We start from the raw sequence: 26,468 nt of genomic DNA, 5'->3' as shown, positions 1-26,468 counted from the left end.
ACCTTTATCAAGAGGCTCTTTAGTTCCTCCTCGCTTTCTGCCATAAGGGTGGTGTCATCCGCATATCTGAGGTTATTGATATTTCTTCCAGCAATCTTGCCAGTTTTCCTAATTTTGTCATAATTAGACTAAGATTGTGATTTTTTTAAAAAATTGAAGTATAGTTGATTTGTATTATTATATGTTTCAGGTGTACAGCTTAGTGATTCACAATTTTTAAAGATTATATTTCATTTAAAGTTGTTTTAAAACATTGGCTATATTTCCTGTGTTGTACAATATATCATTGTAATTTATCTGTTTTATACATAGCAGTCCAAAGCTCTTAAACACCAGCCACTGTCGTGCTCCTCCCATGTCCCTCTTCCCACTGGCAACCACTAGTTTGTTTTCTGTATCTGTAAGTCCATATCTTTTCACTAGTTTGTTATAGCTTTAGATAAGAAATAACATACAGTATTTGTCTTTTTGTCTGACTTATTCTACTAAGAATAATAACCTCCAAGTCCATCTATGTTGTTGTAAATGGCAAAACTTCACTCATTTTTATGACCAAGTAGTATTCCATTGTGTGTGTGTGTGTATGTGTATATGCATACATATATGTATATATAGTCTTATTTAGCAATTCATCGGTGGATAAAGACTTAGGTTGCTTCCATATCTTGGCTATTGTAAGTAATGCTGCTATGAACATTGAGAGCATGTATCATTTTGAATTTGTGTTTCATTTTTCTCAGATATATATCCAGGAGTAAACCCTGGATCATATGGTAGTTCTATTTTTAGTTTTTTGAGGAACCTCCATACTATTTCCCACAGTGGCTGCACCAATAAACATACCCACTAACAGTGTACAAAGTTTCCCTTTTCTCCACTAATCCCACTAATCTCCACTACAGGGTTCTACACAGAAATTGCCTCACATTTGTCTTTTAATTTTTATTCCAAATACAGCAACCTATATTGGAAAGTGGTTTTAGTGCATGGTGAGTAAGGCTCACCTGGAGTACCAGTTAGCTGATCACCAGTGAAGTTACTCAGTTGTGTCCGACTCTTTGCAACCCCATGGACTGTAGCCCACCAGGCTCCTCCATCCATGGAATTTTCCAGGCAAGAGTGCTGGAGTGGATTTCCATTTCCTTCTCCAGGGGATCTTCCCCACCCAGGAATCGAACCCAGGTCTCCCACATTGCAGGCAGACGCTTTAACCTCTGAGCCACCAGGGAAGCCTGCTTGAGCTACCACTAAATCCCACTAATCTCCACTAATTCCCACTAATCTCCACTAATCCACTAATCTCCATCTAATCCTTGCCACATTAGATACTTGGTCTTTTTGATGAAAACCATTCTGACAGGTGTGAGGTGATAACTGATTGTAGTTTTAATTTACATTTCTCTGATGATTAACTATATTGAGCATCTTCTCATGTGCCGGTTGGTCATCTGTATGTATTATTTGCAAAAATGTCTATTCAGATCTTCTGCCCATTTTTAATCAGGTTGTTTATTGATGTTGAGTTGTATGACTTGTTTTTATATATTTTAGATATTAACTCCCTTATTAGTCATATCGTTTGCAAATATTTTCTCCAGTTCAGTAGATTGTCTTATCATTTTCTCCATTGCATCCTTTGATATGGAAAAGATTTTAAGGTTAATTAGGTCCCAACTGTTTAGCCAACTTGTTTCCTTTGCCTTAGGGGAAAAATCAAAATAATATTGCTATGATTTATGTCAAAGAGTGTTCTGTTGTTTTCTTCTAGGAGTTTTATGGTTTACAGTCTCACATTTAGGTTTTAATTCATTTTGAGTTTATTGTTTATATATAGTGTGAGGAAATGTTCTGATTTTATTCTTTTACATATAGTTGTCCTGTTTTCCCAGGACCACTTACTGAAGAGACTGTGTTTTCTCCACTGTATATTTTTACCTCTTTTGTCATAGATTAATTGACCGTAAGTGCATAGATTACTTCTGGGCTTCCTATCCTGTTCCATTGATCTATGTGTCTGTTTTTGTGTGATATTTTTGTTTGGTTTTGGTATCAGGGTGATGCTGGCCTCATAGAATGAGCTCAAAAGTATTCCTTCCTCTGCAATTGTTTGGAATAATTTGAGAAGGTAGATATTATCTCTTCTGTAAATGTTTGGTAGAACTCACCTGTGAAGCCCTGTGGTCTTGGACTTTTATCTTCTGGGAGTTTTTAAATTACTGATTTAGTTTCATTATTGGTCTGTTCATATTTTCTATTTCCTCAAGGTTCAGTCTTGAGAGATTATACCTCTCTAAGAATTTGTTAATTTCTTCTAGATTGTTCATCTTCTTGTTATATACTTGTCCATAGTAATCTCTGCAATTACTTTGTATTTCATGATGTTGGTTATAATTTCTCCTTTTTTATTTTTGACTTTATTGATTTGAGCTTTCTCTCTTTTTTTATTAATGAGTCTGTCTCAAGATTTAAATGACTGGCTTTAAATGACATTAAGCTAGATGGACCTAATAGATATATATATATATAACATTCCACCCCAAAGCAGCAGAATACACATTATTTTCAGCTGCACACAAAGCATTCTCTGGGATAGATCACATTCTAGGCCACAAAACAAGCCTTGGTAAATTGAAGAAAATTAAAATCATATCAAATATCTTTTCCAACCACAATGCTATGAGACTAGAAATCAGCTACAAGAAAATAAAAACTGCAAAAAGTACAGAGGCTAAAAAATATGCTATTAAACAACCAATGAATAACTGAATAAACTAAAGAGAAAATCACAAAATACCTGGAGGAAATTTAAAACAAGCACAACAATCCATAATCTGTGGGATGCAGCAGAAGCAGTTCTAAGAGGGAAGTTTACAGTGATACAAACCTCAAGAACAACAGCAAGAACAATCTCAAACAACTTAACCTTATACCTAAAGGAAACAGGAAAAGAATAACAAAGCCCAAAGTTAACAGAAGCAAAGAAATCTTAAAGATCAGAAGAGAAAGAAATGAAATAGAGACTTAAAAAATAGAAAAGATCAATGAAACTTAGAGCTGTTTTTTTGAAAAGATAAGCAAAATCAAGATTTGCATTTTTAGTAATAATATCACAGAAGTGATGGTGTATCCTCAGTAAATCTTCAGCGGGTACATAATGTGAACATATCTTATTCCTGTTGAAGGTTCTGGTCAAAATTATCTTTGTTCATAGTTATATTTCTCCACTGTAATGTTACTGTTTTTTTTCCCCCCTTTGGGATTAATAATTACATCATAGGAGATAATTTCAAGCTATGCAAATATCCTATTTCTCCTCAGACTTTCATGTACTGATTTTAACATCCATTGGTAGATTTTATCTACAGCAATTATTAGGGTGGCATTTCCTAATGTAAATTTCCTATTTAAATTTATATTTCTTTTAAAGATTAGAGTTCTTCTGTAAAGAAGAACTATTCTTCCCTACTTATTTATTCAATTATTTAGTGATCAAATATGAATTCATGGATATTCATTTTGTTCTATGAATTATAATCCAATGCTATAATTATTTATTTTATTGTTCAAATGGCTTTGACAATTGGGGACACCTTCAAGTTGGTTCCTGTGGTCATTTAACATGTTTTTATCTTCAAATTGCTAAGATCAGAAATGAAAATGCAGACATTACTACTCATTGTACAGAAAGAAAAAGGATTATAAGAGAGCACTATGAAAAATTTTATGGTAACAAATTTGATTACTTAAATGAAATGGGGAAAAAAATGCCTACCAAGACACAAAATCTACCAAGACTGCAGCACAAAGAAATCTGAATAGATCACTGACTGGTATTGGTCAGTTATCAAAAATCTCACAACAAAGAAAAATCCTGGATCTGACTACTTCATTGGTGAATTCTACCAGACATTTAGGGAAGAGTTAGTATCAGTCATGCTCAAACTTTTCCAAAATGTTTAAAAGAGAACATTTCCTAACTCATTCTATGAAACAAGCATTACCCTGAAACCAAAGCCAGACAGAGACACTACAAGAAAGTTATAGACCAATATCCTTTATAAACATTAGTGTAAGAAATTCCCCTAAAGGCCAGAAAGGCAATTTTATCAGCATATCTAAAGGATTCTACACTGTAACCAACTATGATTAATTTCTGTGGTGCAAGGATGTCTCAATGTATGAAAAGTAATCAATGTGTGATACATGCAATACAAATATAATTAACAGAATAAAGGAAAAAACACATTGTCTCAATGCAGAAAATCATTTGACAAAACTCATGAAATCATGATAAACAACATTGAACAAGGTAGGAATAAAAGAATACTACCTCAACATAATAAAAGTAAAATACAAAACCTCACAGTGAACATAACACTCAGTGGTGAAACACTTTACCATTTTAACTGCAATAAGGAAAGGATGCTTGCTTTCACTACTTCTATTCAACATAGTACTGGAAGTCCTAGCCAGAGTAATTAGGCAAGAAAAAGAAATAAAATTATGTATTCACATTAGAAAAGAAAAAGTAAATTTATCTGTTTGCAAGTGATATGATCTAATATGTACTAAATCCTGAAGACTGCACACACACACGAAACTGTTATAAACAAATTCAGTAAAGAGGCAGGATACAAAATCAAACAAAAAAATAATGCAGTTCTATTGCATTTCTGTACAGTCAGCAAAAACAAGACTGGGAGCTGACTGTGGCTCAGATCATGAACTCCTTATTGCCAAATTCAGACTTAAATTGAAGAAAGTGGGGAAAACCACTAGACCATTCAGGTATGACCTAATCAAATCCCTTACAACTATACAGTGGAAGTGAGAAATAGATTTAAGGGAGTAGATCTGATAGACAGAGTGCCTGATGAACTATGGATGGAGGTTCGTGACATTGTACAAGAGACAGGAATCAAGACCATCCCCAAGAAAAAGAAATGCAAAAAAGCAAAGGAGAATGGCTGTCTGGGGAGATCTTACAAATAGCTGTGAAAAGAAGAGAAGCAAAAGCAAAGGAGAAAAGGAAAGATATATCCATTTGAATGCAGAGTTCCAAAGAATAGCAAGAAGATTTAAGAAAGCCTTCCTCAGCGATCAATGCAAAGAACTAGAGGAAAACAATAGAATGGAAAAGACTAGAGATCTCTTCAAGAAAATTAGAGATACCAAGGGAACATTTCATGCAAAGATGGGTACAATAAAGGACAGAAATGGTAGGGACCTAACAGAAGCAGGAGATAGTAAGAAGAGGTGGCAAGATTATACAGAAGAACTGTACAAAAAAGATCTTCATGACCCAGATAATCACAGTGGTGTGATCACTGACCTAGAGCCAGACATTCTGGAATGTGAAGTCAAGTGGGCCTTAGGAAGCATGACTACGAACAAAGATAGTGGAGGTAATGGAATTCCAGTGGAGCTATTTCAAATCCTGAAAGATGATGCTGTGAAAGTGCTGCACTCAATATGCCAGCAAATTTGGAAAACTCAGCAGTGGCCACAAGACTGGAAAAGGTCAATTTTCATCCCAATCCCAAAGAAAGGCAATGCCAAAGAAAGCTCAAACGACCACACAATTGCACTCATCTCACACACTAGTAAAGTAATGCTCAAAATTCTCCAAGCCAGGCTTCAGCAATACGTGAACCATGAATTTCCAGATGTTTAAGCTGGTTTTAGAAAAGGCAGAGAAACCAGAGATCAAGTTGCCAACATCTGCTGGATCATTGAAAAAGCAAGAGAGTTCCAGAAAAACATCTCTTTCTGCTTTATTGACTATGCCAAAGCCTTTGACTGTGTGGATCACAGTAAACTGGAAAATTCTGAAAGAGATGGGAATACCACACTACCTGACCTGCCTGTTGATAAACCTGTATGCAGGTCAGGAAGCAACAGTTAGAACTGGACATGGAACAACAGACTGGTTCCAAATAGGAAAAGGAGTACGTCAAGGCTGTATATTGTCACCCTGCTTATTTAACTTATATGCAGAGTACATCATGAGAAATGCTGGGCTAGATGAAGCACAAGCCGGAATCAAGATTACTGGTAGGAATATCAATAACCTCAGATATACAGATGATACCACCCTTATGGCAGAAAGTGAAGAACAACTAAAAAGCCTCTTGATGAAAGTGAAAGAGGAGAGTGAAAAAGTTGGCTTAAAACTCAACATTCAGAAAACTAACATCATGGCATCCGGTCCCATCGCTTCATAGAAAATAGATGGGGAAACAGTGGAAAAAGTGGCTGACTTTATTTTTTCTGGGCTCCAAAATCACTGCAGGTGGTGATTGCAGCCATGAAATTAAAAGACGCTTACTCCTTGGAAGGAAAGTTATGACCAACCTAGAAATCATATTAAAAAGCAGAGACATCACTTTGTCAACAAAGGTCCGTCTAGTCAAGGCTATTGTTTCCCCAGTGGTCATGTATGGATGTGAGAGTTGGACTATAAAGCTGAACATCGAAGAATTGATGCTTTTGAACTGTGGTGTTCGAGAAGACTCTTGAGAGTCCCTTGGACTGCAAGGAGATCCAACCAGTCCATCCTAAAGGAGATCAGTCCTGGGTGTTCATTGGAAGGACTGATGATGAAGCTGAAACTGCAATACTTTGGCCACCTGATGCAAAGAGCTGACTCATTTGAAAAGACCCTGATACAGAGTGAAGTAAGCCAGAAAGAAAAACACCAATACAGTATACTAATGCATATATATGGAATTTAGAAAGATGGTAACGATAACACTGTATGTAAGACAGCAAAAGAGACACAAATGTATAGAACAGTCTTTTGGACTATGTGGGAGAGGGAGAGGGTGGGATGATTTGGGAGAATGGCATTGAAACATATATAATATCATATAAGAAATGAATCACCAGTGCAGGTTCGATGCAGGATACAGGATGTTTGGGGCTGGTGCACTGGGATGACCCAAAGGGATGGTACAGGGAGGGGGGTGGGAGGGGGGCTCAGGATGGGGAGCACGTGTACACCCGTGGCAGATTCTTGTTGATGTATGGCAAAACCAATGCAATATTGTAAAGTAATTAACCTCCAATTAAAATAAATAAATTTAATTTAAAAAAAGAGAAAAGACTCTGATGCTGGGAAAGTTGGAGGCGGGGAGGAGAAGGGGATGACAGAGGATGAAATGATTGGATGGCATCACTGACTGTTTGGGTAAACTCTGGGAATTGGTGATGGACAGGGAGGCCTGGTGTGCTACGGTCATGGGGTCTCAAAGAGTCGGATACAACTGAGCAACTGAACTGAACTGAAGTGATACACCAATGTAATGGAGTAGAAGGTCTAGATATAATTGCATGCATGTATTGTCAAATGATTTTCCACGAGGATGCTAAGACCATTCAGTGGGGAAAGGACATTCTTTTCTTTTTTTCCTCTTTTTGTTTTTGCCTGCACCACATGGCATGCAGGACCTTTAGCTCCTCCACCAGGGATCTAACCCATGCCCTCTGCAGTGAAAGTACTGATTCTTAACCACTGGACTTCCAGGAAGGTCCCTAGGACAGTCTTTTCAACAAGTGATGCCAGGAAACCTGGATATCCACTTATAAATAAAGGAAGTTGGACCTTTACTTAATGTTATGTACAAAAATTAACTCAAAACAAATGGAAGACCTAAACGTAAGAACTGTGTGTGTTCAGTCACTTCAGTCGTATCTCTTTCCAACCCTATGGACTGTAGCCTGCCAGGCTTCCCTGTCCGTGGGATTCTCCAGGCAAAAATACTGGAGTGGGTTGCCATGCCCTCCTTGATCAGGTCTTCCCAAACTAGGGAATGAACCCAGGGTCTCCTGTGGCTTCTGTATCACAGATGGATTTTTTACTGCTGAGCCACTGGAGAAGCCCTAAACCTTTAAAATTTCTAGAAGAAAATCTAAGGTAGAGAGCTATTTGGAAATTATTTCTTGGATATGACACCAAAGGCACAGCAACAAAAGAAAAAAAAGACAAATAGAGTCCATGAAAATTGAAAACTACTGTTTTCAAAAGACTCTATCAACAGAGTAAAAAGACAACTCACAAGTGGCAGAAAATCTTTATAAATCATATAAATGATAAAGAATGAATATCAAAGACTCTGTTAACAGACTAAAAGGATGACTCACAAATTGGGGAAAATCTTTACCAATCATATATATGATAAAGGATGAATATCCAGAATATATAGAGAATTCCTAAAATTTAACAACACAAAAACAAACTGACTAAATAATAGTCAAAGGTCTTAAATAGACATTTTTCCAAAGAAGATGCACAAATGGTTTATAAGCACATGGAAAGATGCTCAGCATCACTAATTATTAGGAAAATGCAAATCAAAACCACAGTGAGATACCATCTCATACCTATTAGGTTGGATACTATCCAAACAACAACAGGACTAACAATATTAACAATCAAAAAGAACAAGTATTGACGAGGATGTCAAGAAACTGGAACCCTTGTGCACCATTGATGAAATGTAAAATGGTACAGTTGCTATGGAAAATAGTTTCTCAGTTCCTCAAAATTAAAAGTAGAATTACCATATGACTTAGCACTTCTACTCTGGGTATATATATAAAGAAGTTGAAAGTAGGGACATAGATATTTTATTCATAGCAATATTATTTTTGAACATAGAACCTGTGTTCATAGCAGCATTATTCATAGTAACCAAAGATGAAAACAACCCAAGTGTCCACCAATCAATGAATGGATAAATAAAATGTAATACATGCATACAGTGAAATATTATTCACCTTAAAAATGAAGGAAATTATGGGGAGTTCCCTGGTGGTCTAGTGGTTAGGATTCAGTGCTTTCACTGCCCTGCCAGGGTTTAATTCCTGGTCAGGAAACTGAGATCCTTCAAGCCACATGGCACAGTCAAAATAAAAATTCTGATACACATTCTGATACATGCTGCAAAACAAATGGAGCTTGAGAACAATGTGCTCAGAGAAATAAGCTAGTCAGAAAAAGACTATAGTTTTAAAAATAAAATTAAATTAAAAAAAAAGAAAAAGACTATATTATTTCACCTCTAAGACATATCCAGATTAGTCAAATTTATAAAGATAGAAAGTAGAATGCTATTTGTCATGTTGTGGGGAAGAAGGTAATGAATTAATGTTTAATGGGTATAGAGTTTCAGTTTTGCAGGATGAAAATAGTCCCAGATGTGAATAGTGGTGATGGTTGCACAAAAACATGGATGAATTTAATACCACTGAACTTTAAAATGGTTAAGATTGTAATCTGTGTGTTATGCATATCTTGCTACAATAAAAAAATTTATTTTAATATATGTAGAAGGATCAGGCCACTCATTCAATATCAGTCCCTTCTCCAGGCCCTTCAAGTATAGAACTACCCAATTCATATCTATTGCACTGTGCAGTTTTTTCTGAGGTTCTTATTCTTGCTTTTAGATGAAATCAGGGAAGTAGAAGAGGAGGAAAGTGAATTATTTGAAGGCCTGACAAGCCAACAGATCTTCCTCTGGCTACAAGGTCTGTTCCTTTTTGCCTTGGTGTGGACGGTGGCCGGCACCATCAACGCAGACAGCAGAAAGAAATTTGATCTGTTTTTCCGCAACCTGATCATGGGTATGGATAATAACAACCCAAGACCCAAAAGCGTCAAACTCACCAAAAACAACATCTTTCCAGAAAGAGGTAACTTGGTACCTGTTTGTTTTGTCTCCCTGTAGTGGTTTGGAGCATTATGTTCCAAACCCAGTCAAAATGTGAGATCCATGTAAGGCCTTTACAAAAGCCAGGAAAGATTTTGTAGGTTGCCTGAGGAGGTATACTTCTTCAGAGCTGGCCCATGTATGTAGAGATGGGTGACCCTGAATTCAGGTCTTATGAGTTAATTTAACTACTAATTATTAACTTAGAAAAAGTCAATATGACTTTTTAAAATTATCTATAATCTCAGTGGTAAAATAGGCCCCAGAGAACAACATGAGAAATACAACCACTTCTGTTTTTCTTACTCCCTTCTAGTCCTGTTCTCTGTATTTACACATGTCATATCATGGTGATTATGGTTTTAACATTTCCTTTAACATTTTTCATTATAGTCTAATATTGAAATGTTTATGGTTTTGCTACATACATTATCTTCAAAATGATCACTTTAATCATGTATTAATGTTCTGTATATTCCGTTCAGTTCAGTTCAGTCGCTCAGTCGTGTCTGACTTTTTGCAACCCCACGAACCACCGCAGGCCAGGCCTCCCTGTCCATCACCAACTCCCGGAGTTTACCTAAACTCATGTCCATTGAGTCGGTGATGCCATCCAACCATCTCATCCTCTGTCGGCCCCTTTTCCTCCTGCCCTCAATCTTCCCCAGCATTAGGGTCTTTTTGAATGAGTCAGCTCTTCTCATCAGGTGGCCAAAGTATTGGAGCTTCAGCTTCAGCATCAGTCCTTCCAATGAACACCCAGGACTGATCTCCTTTAGGATGGACTGGTTGGATCTCCTTGCAGTCCAAGGGACTCTCAAGAGTCTTCTCCAACACCACAGTTCAAAAGCATCAATTCTTCAGTGCTCAGCTTTCTTTATAGTCCAACTCTCACATCCATACATGACCTCTGGAAAAACCATAGCCTTGACTAGACAGACCTTTGTTGACAAAGTGATGTTTCTGCTTTCTAATATGCTTTCTAGGTTGGTCATAACTTTCCTTCCAAGGAGTTAAGGATATTTTAATTTCATGGCTGCAGTCACCATCTGCAGTGATTTTGGAGCCCCCCAAAATAAAGTCTGACACTGTTTCCACTGTTTCCCCATCTATTTACTGTACATCAAGGCTCTATATTTTCATCCTGCTTATTTAACTTATATGCAGAGTACATCATGAGAAACACTGGGCTGGATGAAGCAAAAGCTGGAATCAAGATGGCCAGGAGAAATATCAATAACCTCAGATATGCAGATGACACCACCCTTATGGCAGAAAGTAAAGAAGAACTAAAGAGCCTCTTGATGAAATTGAAAGAGGAGAGTGAAAAAGTTGGCTTAAAGCTCAGTATTCATAAAACTAAGATCATGGCATCCGGTCCCATCACTTCATGACAAATAGATGGGGAAACAGTGGCTGACTTTATTTTTTTGATGAATCATGCTACAGTTTTATAAATTTTATTTATCTTTTCCTAGAACCAGCTTTTAGTTTCACTGATCTTTTCTATTGTTTTTTAGTCTCGATTTTATTTATTTCTCCTGATCTTTATTATTTTTTTCTTTCTACTAAGTTGGGTTTTATTTGTTGTCTTTTTTCTGTTTCATATAGGTGTAAAGTTAGGTTGCTTATTTGAAATTTTTCTTGTTTGCTGAGGTAGTAAGCTTATAATGCTATAAATTTTCCTCTTAGAACTGTTTTTCTGTTTCCCATAGGCTTTGGATTGTCATGTTTTCACTTTCATTTGTTTCTCGGTATTTTTATTTGTTCTCTTTGATTTATTCAGTGACCGATTGCTTGTTTAGCCTCCACTTACTTGTGTCTTTTGCAGTATTTTTTCCTTATAGTTGACTTCTAGTCTCATAGCTCATTGTTGAAAAAGATACTTGATATGATTTCAATTTTCTTAAATTTACTGAGGCTTTTTTGTGGCCTAGCATGTGATCTGTCCTGAAGAATATTCCATGTGCACTTGAAATAATGTATGTGAAAGTGAAAGTGAAGTTGCTCAGTCATGCCTGACTCTTTGTGACTTCATGGACCATTGCCTACCTGGCTCCACGGTCCGTGGGATTTTCCAGGCAAGAATACTGGAGTGGGCTGACATTTCCTTCTCCAGATGAAATAATGTATATCATGCTACTTTTGGCCAGAATGCTCAGTGAATGTCAATTAAGCCTGTGTGATCAAAAATGTCGTTAAAGACCAGCATTTCCTAATGTATTTTCTGTCTGGATAATCTGTCCTATGATATAAGAGGGGTGTTAAAATTCCCTATTATTATTGTGTTACCAGTTACTCCTTTTATGTCTTATGTATTTTGCCTTATATACATAGGTGCTACCATGTTTGGTGCATAGATATTTACAGCCATCTTCTTGGATTGATCCCTTGATCATTATGTAGGGTCCTTCCTTGTCCCTTGTAACCGTCTTTATTTTAAAGTCTGTTTTGTCTGATATAAGTGTTACTACTTTGGCTATCTTTTTATTTCCATTTACATGGGATACCCTTTTGAATCTGCTCACTTTCAGTCTATGTATGTCTCTAGGTCTGCAGTCAATCTCTTGTACTACTCTGTCTTTTGGTTGGAGCATTTAATCCATTTACATTTAAGGTAATTATTGAGATGTATATTCTTGTCATTTTGTTCATTGTTTGGAGTTGTTTCTGTGATCTTTTTTTTTCTTTCTTTTTTTGTTCTCTTAAGATTTGATGACTATCTTTAGTGTTACGGTTGAATTCCTTTTACTTTGTGTGTGTGTATATATATATTATAGATGTTTGGTATATGGAAACCATGAAGTTATATGGCAGTCTGTGTGTTTGTGTGTGTGCGTGTATAAGTTGCTGAGCTCTTCATTTCAAGTACATTTTAAAAATACTGCATTTGTACTCTCCTTCCCTCACTATTACTAGTTTTGTTACTATATTTTACATATAATTGTATTCTGTGTCTCTTAAATGCTTATTGTGAGTATAAATTTTACTACTTTTTTTCTTTAAATTTATTTTTAATTGAAGGTCAGTTGCTTTAGTATTGCATTGATTTCTACCAAGCATCAACATGAATCAGCCATAAGTTTACCCATGTGCCCTCCCACTTGAACATCCCTCCCACCTCTGTCCCCACCCCACCACTCTAGGTTGTTAATAAGCCCTTGTTTGAGTTCCCTGAGTCATATATAGCAAATTCCCATTGGCTATCTATTTTACACATGGTAATGTATATTTCCATGTTACTTTCTCCGTACTTCCCACACAACTTCCCAGCCATGTCCATATTTCTGTTCTCAAAGTCTGTGTCTCCATTGCTGCTTTGCAAATAGGTTCATCAGTACTATCTTTTTAGATTCCATATATATGCATTAGTATACGATAACTGTATTTCTCTTTCTGATTTACTTCACTCTGTAATAGCCTCTAGGTTCATCCACTTCATTAGGACTGACTCAAACACATTCCTTTTTATGACTGAGTAATATTCCATTATATATATGTACCATAGCTTCTTTATTCATTCATCTGTTGATGGATGTCTAGGTTGCTTCCATGTCCTAGCTATCGTAAATAGAGCTGTAATGAACATTGGTTAGCATGTGTCTTTTTCAGTTTTGGTTTCCTCAGGGTATGTGCCTAGTAGTGGGATTTCTGGGTTACATGGTGGTTTTATTCCTAGTTTTTAAAGGAATCTCCATTCTGTTCTCTGCCTGCAATGCAGGATGCAATACAAAGAATCCACCTACAATGCAGGAGACCCCAGTTTGATTCCTGGGTTGGGAAGATCCACTGGAGAAGGGATAGACTACCCACTCCAGTATTCTTGGATTTCCCTTGTGGCTCAGTTGGTAAATAATCCACCTGCAATGCAGGAGACCAGGGTTTGATCCCTGGGTTGGGAAGATCCCCTAGAGAAGGGAAAGGCTACCCACTCCCATATTCTGGCCTGGAGAATTCCATGGACTGTATAGTCCATGAGGTTGCAAAGAGTTGGACACAACTGGGCCTCTTTCACTTCACTTCACTTCACATATTGTTCTCCAAAGCAGCTGTATCAATTTGCATTCCCACCAACAGTGTAAGAGGGTTCCCTTTTCTCCACACCCTCTCCAGCATTTATTGTTTATAGATTTTTTGATGATGGCCATTCTGACTGATGTGAGGTGATATCTCATTGTAGTTTTGATCTGAATTTCTCTAATAATGAGTGATGTTGAGCATCTTCTCATGTGTTTATCAGCCATCTGTATGTCTTCTTTGGAGAAATGTCTGTTTAGGTCTTTGCCCCTTTTTTTGATTGATTGTTTCTCTGCTATTGATTTGTATGAGCTACTTGTATATTTTTTAAATTAATCCTTTGTCAGTTGTTTCATTTGCTATTATTTTTTCCCATTCTGAAGGTTGTCTTTTCACCTTGTTTATAGTTTCCTTTGCTGTGCAAAAGTTTTTAAGTTTAAGTAGGTCCCCCTTTTTTATTTTTGCTTTTATTTCTGTTACTCTAGGAAGTGGGTCATAGAGAATCTTACTATGATTTATGTCATAGAGTATTCTGTCTATGTTTTCCTCTAGGAGTTTTATAGTTTCTGGCCTTACAATTAAGCCTTTAATCCATTTTGAGTTTATATTTCCATATGCCATTAGGAAGTGTTCTAATTTCATTCTTTTATACATGACTGTCCAGTTTTCCCAGCACCACTTATTAAAGAAACTATTTTTGCCCCACTGTATATTCTTGCCTCCTTTATCAAAGTATCCATAGGTGTATGGGTTTATCTCTGGGCTTTCTATCTTGTTCCATCGGACTATATTTCTGTTTTAGAGTTTATTACTTTTGACTTTCAACCTCCTTGCTAGTTTTGTGTGTGGATGATTTCCTGCCTTTACTGTTGGTTTGCCTTTGCTGGTGAGTTTTTTTTGGTTTGTAATTTTCTTATTTCTAGGTGTGGCCTTTTCATTTTTGCTTTGAAAAGTTCCCTTTAACATTTGTTATAAAGCTCGTTTGGTGGTGTTGAACTCTTTTAGCTTTTGTTTGTCTGTGTAACTTTTTATCTCTCCATCGAATATGAACGAAAGCCTTGCTAGGTAGAATATTATTGGTTGTAGGTTTTTTCCTCTCACCACTTAAAAAATATTGCACCACTCCCTTCTGGCCTGCAGAGTTTCTGCTGATAAATCAGCTGATAGCCTTATGAGAGTTCCTTTGTATGTTATTTGTTGCTTTTCTCTTGTTCCTTTTATAGTCTCTCTTGAATTTTTGTCATTTTTACTACAACATGTCTTGGTATGTTCCTCTCTGCTTCCTCCTGTATCAGGCTCTCTGCACCTCCTGGACTTGGGTAACTGTGTCCTTTCCCATGTGAGGGAAGTTTTCAGCTACTGTGTTTTCAAATATGTTCTCAAGCCCTTTCTCTGCTCCTTCTTGTGGTTGTTCAGTCTCTCAGTCGTGTCTGACTCTTTGCAACCCCATGGATCATAGTACCCCAGGCTTCCCTGTCCTTCACCATCTTCCAGAGCTTGCTCAAACTCATATCCATTGAGTCAATGATGCCATCCAACCATCTCATCCTCTGTGATCCCCTTCTCCTCCTGCCCTCAATCTTTCCCAGCATCAGGGTCTTTTCCAGTGAGTTGGCTCTTCACATCAGGTGGCCAAAATATTGGAGCTTCAGCTTCAGTATCAGTCCTTCCAAAGAATATTCAGGGTTGATTTCCTTTAGGATTGACTGGTTTGATCTCAAAAGGACTATCAAGAGTCTTCTCCAGCATCACAGTTCAAAAGCATCAATTTTTTGGTGCTCAGCCTTCTTTATGATACACCTCTCACATCTGTACATGACTGCTGGAAAAATCATAGCTTTGACTATACAGACCTTTGTTGGCAAAGTTATGTCTCTGCTTTTTAATATGCTGTCTAATATGTCTGTCATAGGATGAGGCTAGTCTTGAGGCTAATCTAGGCTTCCTAGAAGGCCAGGCTAGTGCTTGTTCACTGGTGGAAAGGCCTGTGGGCCTGTGGGCGTAGAGGGGCTGTGGGCTCAGGAAGTCCTTAGGCAGCCTGTCTGCTGATGAATGGAGATGTGTCTCCACCCAGTTAGTTGTTAGGCCCAAGACCTTCCAGCACTGGTGCCTTCAGGTTATTGGATGGGGCCAGATCTTGTATCTTGGGCTTCCCTGGTGGCTCAGACAGTAAAGCGTCTGCCTGCAATGTGGGAGACCTGGGTTCGATTCCTGGGTTAGGAAGATCGCCTGGAGAAGGAAATGGCAATCCACTCCAGCACTTTTGCCTGGAAAATCCCATAGACAGAGGAGCCTGACAGGCTACAGTCTACGGGGTCGCAAAGAGTCAGACATGACTGAGCGACTTCACTTTTACTTTCAGATCTTGTATTAATGAGCTACAGGTAGGATTGCATTGTGACTGCTCACAGCAGCAGTATCTACATGGTACAAATATGGCTTCTGCCAGTGTCTATGTCCCCAGGGTAAGCCACTGCTACACTGCAATCCCAGCCTCTCCTCAAGATTCTCCAAGACCAGCAGGTAGGTCTAGCCCAGGCTCCTATCAGATTGCTGCTTTTGCCCTGGGTCCTAGTGCGTGTGAGATTTTGTGTGTGGCCTTGCAGAGTGAAGTCCCTATTTCCTCCCGTCCTTTGGAACTCCCAAAATTAAGTCCACTGGCCTTCAAAGTCAAATGCTCTAGGGGATATGGTCCTCCCAGTGCAGGACCACCAGGCTGAGGAGCTATATATGGGGCTCAGTACTCTCACTCCTGTGAGAGAGCCTCTACACTGTAATTATTGTCCAGTTTGTGGATTGCCTCCACCCTATGGGTATGAGACTTGATTATATTGCCAGTCCATCCCTCTTACCTGTCTCATTGTGGTTCCTTCTTTATGTCTTTAGTTGTAGAAGATATTTTCTGGTAGGTTTCAGTCTTTTTCATTGATGACTGTTCTGCAAATAATTGCGATTTGGGTGTATTCTTGAGAATTGAGCTCAGGGTCTTTCTAGTCTGCCATCGTGGCTGACGCCCAAATTTCTTCTCTTTAAAAAAAAAATATTAATAGACTGTAGCTTTAGAGCAGTTTTTGGTTTACAGAAAAATTGAACAGAAAGTACAAAGTTCTTTCTAGTTTAACTGTGTTCTTGTCTGAGAGTATACACTGTGTGATTTCTATTAATTAAAAACTTTTAAGTTGTGGTTTTTGGCCCAGAATATGATCTATCTTGGTGAATGTTCCATGTGAGCTTGAGAAGAATATATTCTGCTCTTGTTAGATGAAGTAATCTATAGATGTCCTTTAGTTCCAGTTGATTGGTAATTAACTATTGATATATCTTTACTCATTTTCTGCCTGCTACCTGTCAATTACTGATAAAGGGGTATAGAAGTCTCCAACTATAATAGTGTATTTTTCTATTTCTCCTGTGGTTCCATTAGTTTTGCCTCATGTATATTGATGTTCTGTTCATGTTTGAAGTTTGAAAATATCACTAATGTAAATTTCTTCTCTTTTTAATTAGGGTGAGATTGAATTTTGTATCTATATAGCAGTTATTTTTCACAGGTTCTTATTGATATCCTTTCTTGTAATGTTTTATCATAGTTCTCTTTTTTAACAGACTATGTCAAGATGTAGGTCTTCTTTTGTTTATTTTTCCTAGAACATGATCCTTTCAGTCATCAAAGGAAAATTTTATTCTCTGGCTTTCGTATTTATCATTTCCTCCTTCCTTATTTTTATATTTTTGCCTTTTTTATTTAGATTTTTCATTTTAATATGATTCACCCACAACTTCAATTATGCTTTTCCTGTCTTGACTGATTTTAATTCTGCTGTTGTATCTTTTGTTTCCTTGATGTCCTTCCTTAGTGTATGATTAAAAGCACAGGCCATGAAGTCATATTTTCAGAGGTTGAATCCTGGCTCTAGTATTTACTGGTTGGGTGCCCTTGAGAAAGTTCCTTAACATCTCTCAGTTTTCAGTTATGAAATGAGGACAACAATAGCACTAATTCATGGTGCTCTTATAAGAATGAAATGTGTTGATGTATATAAAACATTTATAATTAAGTATGATGCACATAAAGTGTTAAATCAATGTTAGTAACTTTTATTGCTTCCTCCATATCATCATCTCTATTAGCTCACTCATCTACCCCCCCTTTTTTAATCTCATTTTGCCTTCTCATCTAAGCCTATTTTCTCTTTATGACTTTCTGTTCTTATTTCATGAAAACCTTGTCTTTTTGTACCCTATGTAGGATACCAAACAGTTTCCTCAAATTTGATTGTGAGTCCTGCCTTAAACAAGGTTCAGAAGTATACTTTCAATTATGATCTCCATATTATATCCCTGTATGTAGCAGTATTTTTTTCACAGGTTCCATATGTTGCTTTCTGCTTCCTCATCATTAAGATCAGTCTGTTCATGCTCTGTGCCAGGAAATGGGTACATAAAATACCCCTGACCCCATTCTTGGTCCACTTTGTGACATCTTTCCTTCCCTTCTGCTGCTGGACAGCTAATTATGTGCATAGCTTCCAAGTTTCCTAGGTAACTTTTCCCTACAATATCTCCTGTCTACCGTGATTCATCTCCTTCCTCTGTGTCCTGTTCAACTGATGCAATGTAAGAAAAACTATAATTTCCATAATGTAATGCAAACTGCTTTCTTCATATATCTTCTCTTACAACTACTCTACTTGAAAGTAGGTTTGATTCTGAAAAAACTGTTTGTAAGAGCAAAATGACACCTTACAAGTGATCAGTGTGAAAATATCCATGGAAATTTAAGCTTTACTCTTGTCTCCATGGTAATCATACACTTCTCTTTCTGCTGGTTTTCAAAACTCTTGCTACTTTTGGACATGATCAGGGTAAATGGTATTCATAACCCCCCTTAAAAACAAACCCAAATGCTGTAAACTCTCCTTTAGAGTCAGAAACAACGGGATGGCCTAGATCCAAAGATCATGTATGATCAACTAATGCCATCTGTTGGAGGTAGCCTTTTAATTTGTTTCATGTGAACATTCTAAAAGAGGACATTTCTCAACAGAAGAATGATTGTGGTTTTTCACTTTGGAAGACCTATTTAAGGCGCCACAACTATTTTCCTTTTTCCTCATTGCAGTCTGGGACCCTACTACCCCTATCAGCTGTAGAAAGATGGCCTGGCAAGGCAAGGGTGACAAAAAAAAATAAGACAATTCTCCTAGAGTAGTACGTGGCAGGACAGAGGAACAGCTGTCTGATTTTCTATATGGGATGTCACTTACATCTCTGTATATCATGAGTTGCAAGGAGGAGGAAAATTAAAAGTATATTAGTGGGCCTGTTGCAGTTTCTCATGCAGTCTCTTGAGGTAAAATTTCTCAGTCCAGCTTGTTTGATATCTAGTTAGAGGAGATTCTACCTAACTTCTTTTAGTCTTTGTGTTTTGTTTTGTTAATATTTGGCTGTGCTGGGTCTTAGTTGCAGTACACTGGGTCTTGTGGCATGTGAACTCCTATTTGCAGCATGTGGGATCTAGTTCCCTGACCAGGGATCGAACTTGGGCCCCCTGCATTAGGAGTGCAAAGTCTTAACCACTGGACCACCAAGGAAGTCGCCTAGCTTCTTTTAGTCTTGTTTTCATTGACATTATTCCACTCCTTTCTCTTGCGCCTTCCTAAGTATTTTAGTAGGAAATTACCAACCTCCTAGCCAGAACCCACTGGAATCCAAAAATGTGTTTTAAGTGCCAAGTGTAAATTCTTTTTTATATAACAGCTATTGAGGTATAATTTACATATCATAAGATTCACTCATTTAAGTAAGCAATCAGTGGTTATTAGTAAATTTGCCTAGTTGTGCAACTGTTTAATCCAATTTAGAACACTGGAACATTAGAACAAATTTAAAACATTCATCACCACAATAAGATCCTTCATTCCCATTTTCAAGGAATCTTTGTTCCCAGTCTCAGTCCCAGGCAGGTATTCATCTGTTCTCTATAGATTTGCCATTTCAAATTTATGGGATGGTGTAATATATGACGTCTTGATCTGGTTTTGGTTATACTTATTACCATCTTGAAGTGAAGTCGCTCAGTCGTGTCCGATTCTTTGTGACCCCATGGGCTGTAGCCTACCAGGCTCCTCCGTCCATGGGATTTTCCAGGCAAGGGTACTGGAGTGGGTTGCCATTTCCTTCTCCAGGAGATCTCCCCAACCCTGGGATTGAACCTGGGTCTCCTGCATTGTAGGCAGATGCTTTATTGTCTGAGCCATAAAGTACCTTTGTAACTTTTCCACAGGGTTTTAAATTCTCATGGCGAGAGCTCCAGGGAGGCCTTCTCTGACCTCATGGGATATTGTTTTCTGGACTTTTCATGGTCTAGGAGCCTTTGGGGTACATGGAACTCTCAAATGAGTGCTAAAGGAACTGTATTGGGGAGTAGACACTAAGGAAAGCCGGCAGTCCTTTGGGGAATTCTCTCAAGGTTGCGTTATCATCAACTGACATTTATCTTTATTTGTCCAGAAAGTGCTAAATTTCTCTTTATTTACCCATTTATTGTGTGTCCTTTGAAAACCCACTCACTTCTCTGTTAAAGTTTATCTTATTCTCTCAAGTGAAGGACAAGAAAACAGAGGTGGGGCATGGGGTGGTAAAAGGTGATAGAATTAATTCACCTTCCTGGATTTCTAGTACTATTCCCTCCATTCTGCCCCTGCACTTGCATCAGAATTTGAGTTTAAATCACAGTACAGAGAAAACAAAAGCCCTACTCTGATGAGTACCAAACAGACCTCAAGTGCCTCTCTGTGTGCCCACAGCTATGCTAAATGTCTGACACATATTCATTTGCCTTCCACAGCGATTTTTCTGAGCTTGATATAAAGCCAGGGCCATTTTACAGATATACAGTGATAACCTTGGCCAAAGTCACACAGCCATAAATCTACTTATATTCAGTTGGACCTGTTCTCTTTGGCCAAAATGTTCCAAATGTTTGTTTCAAGCCACAAATTAGCTCCAGCTAATAATATCAGCAAGAGAAGGGGACAAATGCTTTCTGAATGCTTTTTGTGTCTCCTTTCTTATCGTAAAAATAATTCAATTCTATTAAATAAAAATGATCAAAAAACATTTTCGTTCATACCATACTATTGTTAAGTATTTCCGTTTCCAAAAACCTTTCTCTCTCTTGTCCATCTGCTTTCATCTCTTTACATGGTTGCCATAAGGCTATACATTCTGTTTTTTATTCTTCTATTTTATCTGTCATTGTTTTTTGAAAGCATTTTTCTATGTTAATACTTAGATTTTTAAGTATTTAATAGTTTATTTCAAAACTTAATTTTAAAATTTTCTATTTTACTTAAGTGTTAATTGGATATATCACATGATTTTCCCTTTTGTGTAAGATGATGTGAATTCTCTTCTTAGAGTCAATTCATCTCTCTTGAAGTGTATCTACTTCATTTCCCCTAGTCCTTTTTTTTTAATTGAAGTATAGTTGATATACAATGTTTCAGATGTACAAGAAAGTGATTCAGCTTTTATATATATAAAGAGATATTCTTTTTCACATTCTTTTCTGTTTTAGATTATTGTTGTTATTGCTAAGTCACTAAATCATGTCCAGCTCTTTGAGAACCCATGGACTGTAGCAGGCGCCACTGTCCATGGCATTTTCCAAGCAGGAATACTATATAGGCTGCCATTTCCTTCTCCAGGGAATCTTCCCAACCCAGGGATTGAACCTGATTCTCCTGCATTGCAGGCAGATTCTTTACTGCTGAGCCACCAGGAAAGACCATTAGAGGTTATTATAAGATATTGAATATAGTTTGACATGCTATACAATATGTTCTTATTGTTTTCTGTTTTAGATATAGTGATATCTGTTCATCCCAAATTCCTGATTTATCCCCCCTGCTGCCCTTTGGTAACCATATTTGTTTTCTTTGTCTGTGTGTCTTTGTTTTGTAAATAGTGTAATCATTTTAATGACTGTAAAAGAGTCCATTTATCTTATAAGACATAATTTTGACTGGTATTCTAATGTGGGGCACGTAAATTATTTTCAGTTTTTGTTATCACAAACAGTGCTATATATTTGTGTATGGAGATTATTTTCATTGTGAATTATTTCCTTATGATAAATTCCCAGAATTGAATTTCTGACTTGAGCTAGAGAACATTTTTGTAAGCATAGTGCCAGATTGCTTTCTAAAAATGTACCAGATTGACTTCTAGGTAGAGCTGTGCAGTAACATAGGATAAGCTCTCCTTTAATACATAATGCGATATATTAAGCCTAAAAATGTTTTTGTTTTTAATTTTAAGTTTAAGCCTAAACATTTCCCAGCAATAACTTCAAAAATAAAAGTTACAGCCTGATCCTTTGAACATTGAAAGGTAGTAAGTAGACAGGGAGAGAAACAAAAGATCCTTCATGTTGTGTCTCTCAACCCACAACCCAACTGTCCTGAAAGCGATGCTGGGTGGAAAGGAAGTTAGTTGACAAAATTCTGAGAGTTCTCACTGGTAATCACCAGTGTAGAAAAAAGCAGACTGCAGTGGTAACTGGGCAGCTGCAAAAAATGCCAAGGCGAAACCTTTGAGCATGAAACTTCCATAATTTGGTAAGATCTTATCAGGAGTGGGAGGAACCTACCAGGGTTTGCAACTCCATGCTGGGTGGGGGATGAGAGCTGAATTTTTCCAGAGTGAAGCATGTTTCTAGCTGGGGTGGAAGTGGGATGGACCCATGGATCAGGAAAATTGGCCAAATTTTAGAAAGAGACTACAAAGCCCAGGTTTCCTGGCAAAGGCAACTGAGTATTTCCTTTACCCCGCCCCTGTACCCTCAGGCTACAGAAAAGAAATCCACACACCATTCCCTGAATTGTGACCAAAATTGGGGGAAATAAACTCACTCCAGATAGTGTTGGGGAAAATGTCAAGAAGAATTTACCTGATTATAGCAGAGCAATATCAGAAAGAGGAAGACAGAGACAGAGAGACAGAGAATGAGAGTCTAAAAGAAAAACATGACTGGGGCTTCCCTGGTGGTCCAATGGCTAAGACTCCACTCTCCCAGTGCAGGGGCCAAGGTTTGATCCCTGGTCAGGGAATTAGATCCCACATGCCACAACTAAGACCCAGCGCAGCCAAATAAACAAATAAAAATAAATATTTTTATAAAAAAAAGAAAAACATGACATAAGAAATATAAAATATTTGTATTACAAGCACATAAATTTATAGTATAATATATTACGTAATATATAAATTTAATTTCAAAATATATAGATGAACAGCATGCTACTGGAAAAGGGATGTATTAATATATAGAGAGAATTGAGAGTCCAGAAATAAGCTCCTCATATTTATAGTGATTTGATTTTTGACAAAGGTATAAAGATAATTTTGTGGGAAAAGAATAATCCCTTCAGCACATGGTGATGGATTAAATGAATATATTCATATAAAATAATGAATTTGGCCTCTATACCATAGTCAAAAATTAACTCCGATGAAAGATCTAAATTCAAGAGTTAAAATGATAAAAGCTTATAAGAAAACAAAGGTACGGATAAATGGTCATGATCTTGGACTAGGCAACAATATCTTAGGATGACAAAAATACAAGCAACTAAAGAAAAAATAATTTAGCTGAACTTCATCAAAATGAAAAACTTTTGTGCTTCAAAGGACAACTTGAAAGTGAAAACACAACCTATAGAATGGTTGGAACATTTTGCAAATCAAATATCTGATAAGAAACTTGTAAAGTATAAAGAAATATTATTATTCAATAATACAAAGATATAATACAGTTTTAAAATAGGCAAAGTAACTGAATAAACATTTCTCCAAAGAAGATATATAAAAGGCCAATAAGTACATGACAATAGCTCAACATTATTATCATTATTAGCCATCAGGAAAACGCAAATCAAAAGCACAAGATACCACTTCACAACTACAATGAGGATAATAAAAAAAGATGAAGAGCAAGTATGAGAATGTGGGAAAATTGAAACCCTCACATATTATAGTGGAAAAGTATAATTGTACAGCAGCTTTGGAAAACAACATTTGGCATTCCTCAAAAGTTAAACAAACAAACAAAATTAAAAATAGACTTACCATATGAGCAAGCCATTTCACTCCCAGATAGATGCCCAAGAGAAACAAAAATATATGTTCACACAAATACTTATGCACAAATGTTCATAACATCGTAACTCATGATGGCCAAAAAGTGAAGACAATCCAAATGTCCATCAGCTGATGAGTGAATAAATAAAATATAATATGTTCTTGTTGTTCAGTCATCTGGTCGTGTCCGACTCTCTGCAACCCCATGGACTTCAGCACACTAGGCCTCCTTATCCCTCACAATCACCCAAAGTTTTCCCAAGTTCATGTCCATTGCATTGGTGATGCCATCCAGGCATCTCATCCTCTAACACCCTCTTCTCCTGCCCTCAATCTTTCCCAGCATCAGGGACTTTCCCAATGAGTTGGCTGTTTGCATCAGGTGACCAAAGTACTGGAGCTTTGGCTTCAGTATCAGTCCTTCCAACAAGTATTTAGGGTTGATTTCCCTTAAGATTGATTAGTTTGATCTTCTTGCTGCCCAAGGAACTTTCAGGAGTCTTCTCCAGCACCACAGTTCAAAGGCATTAATTCTCAGCATACTGTCTTCTTTATGGTCCAGCTCTCACAACCATATGTGACCACTGGGAAAACCATAGCTTGACTATATGGACCTTTGTCGGCAGAGTAATGTCTCTGCTTTTCAACACAATGTCTAGGTTTGTCATAGCTTTCCTGCCAAGAAGCAATCATCTTCTGATTTCATGGCTGCAATCACCATCCACAGTGATTTCAGAGTCCAAGAACAGGAAATCTATCACTACTTACACCTTTTCCCCTTCTATTTGCCACGAAGTAATGAGGCTGGATGCCACGATCTTAGTTTTTTTAATACTTAGTTTTAAGCTGGCTCTTTCACTATCCTCCTTCACCCTCATGAAGAGGCTCTTTAGTTCCTCTTCACTTTCAGCCATTCAAGTGGTATCATCCGCATGTCTGAGGTTGTTGATGTTTCTCCCAGCTATCTTGACTCCAGCTTGTAACTCATCCAGGCCAGCATTTCTCATGATGTGCTTGCTCAGTGTTTAGGTTAAACAAGCAGGGTGACATCAGACAGCCCTGTCATACTCCTTTCTCAACCTTGAACCAATCAGTTGTTACATACAGGGTTCTAACTGTTGCTTAGGTTTCTCAGGAGACAGTTGAGATGGTCTGGTATTCCTATCTCTTTGAGTGCTTTTCACAGCTCTTAAAGAGATGGGACACATCCACAACAGAGCATTGTTTACACTTAGGCCCAGCCACTTCATTCTTGCTGGGGCTATTAGTAGTTCTCCTCCACTCTTCCCCAGTAGCATGTTGGACACCTTCAGACCCAGGGGACTCATCTTTCAGTGTCATATCTTTTTGTCCTTTTATGCAGTTCATGAGGTTCTCACAGCAAGTATACTGGGGTGGTTTGCCATTCCCTCCTCCAGTGGATCACATTTTGTCAGAACTCTCCACAATGATGTAACTGTCTTGGGTGGCCCTACATGGCATGGCTCATAGCTTCATTGAGTTATGCAAGCCCCTTCACCATGACAAGGCAGTGATCCGTGGAGGAGAAAATACAGTATATCCATACAATTAAATATTATTCAACAATAAAAAGAAATGAAGCAATAATGCATACTACAACATGCATGAATCTTAAAAACATTCTGATGAGTAAAAGAAGCCAATCACATAAGAGTATCTGTTGGATGATTTCATTACTATGAAAAGTCCAAAAGAGCAAGTCCATAGAAACAAAAAGTATATTAGTGGTTACCTTGGGGGCACGCAGGCTGGTGAGAGATGGGAAGAGGATTTGGGAAGTGACAGCTAAGAGGTATGAGGTTTCTTTTTGGTGTAATGAAATGTTCTAAAATTGATTATGGTAATAACCGTACAACTCTGTGAATATTAATATATTCATACATACATGTATATTTAGTAAACCATTGAATTATACAGTTTAAATGGGTGAATTATATCTTAATAAATCTATCATTTTAAAGTTTGTCAATGAAGTGTTAAAACCACAGAATATGAGAAAAAGAGGAATTGAAAAACCAAAGAAACAAACAGAGAACTAAACAGTATTAGTAATGATCTGATAAATAAGGACCAGCAAGGGATAAAACATATAAATCTAGACATCTAACAAATGGCTTAGAGGAAAGGTTTGAGACAACTACACTTGCTATTGAAGACAGTCGAAGAATATGATTGATATGGAGACCTTACAGTGTTAATTCCTTGAGTAGCTATCCCAATAAATAATGTAGACAATATATACCAAGAAACAAATGTAGAAATTTTTCCTAAAATGAAGAAGTATTTCTGTAAGTTTTAAGAGTATTTTGTGTTCTAAGAAAAACTGATACAGAATAATTGATTTAAAAAAAATCTGATTAAATTATTGGACTTCCAGGATAAAAGAGATTCCATCAGGCATCCAGATAGAAAAGAAAAATTAGTAAAAGTGGAAATATCTGATGGGCTTCAAACTTCTACACAGCAAGCTAGACTGAAAGAAACATTGAAACAATGGTCTGCAAAACTCTAAGGGAAAGAAAATGTGACATTAGAATACTACTCTCAGCCAGGTCACTTTTCAAGTACAAA

General features: G+C 37.3%; 1 protein-coding gene and 1 non-coding gene across 3 annotated transcripts in view; one reads left to right on the top strand and one right to left on the bottom strand.

Annotated features, from left to right (window-relative positions):
* DNAH3 (dynein axonemal heavy chain 3) overlaps positions 1 to 26,468 on the top strand; it is a 248,787-nt gene that overhangs the window by 136,849 nt on the left and 85,470 nt on the right. For both annotated transcript variants that reach the window (XM_061401328.1, XM_061401327.1), the window contains exon 40: positions 9,451 to 9,696. In XM_061401328.1, the coding sequence (XP_061257312.1) occupies positions 9,451 to 9,696 (246 nt within the window). The remainder of the gene's footprint in view (positions 1 to 9,450; positions 9,697 to 26,468) is intronic.
* TRNAR-CCU (transfer RNA arginine (anticodon CCU)) lies at positions 19,252 to 19,324 on the bottom strand. The gene has a single exon. It is a non-coding gene; the product is annotated as a tRNA-Arg (tRNA).

Source organism: Bos javanicus, chromosome 25 (assembly GCF_032452875.1).
Source record: "Bos javanicus breed banteng chromosome 25, ARS-OSU_banteng_1.0, whole genome shotgun sequence".
NCBI classification, from domain to species: Eukaryota; Metazoa; Chordata; class Mammalia; order Artiodactyla; family Bovidae; genus Bos; species Bos javanicus.
This window is presented reverse-complemented; position numbering and strand designations above follow the sequence as displayed.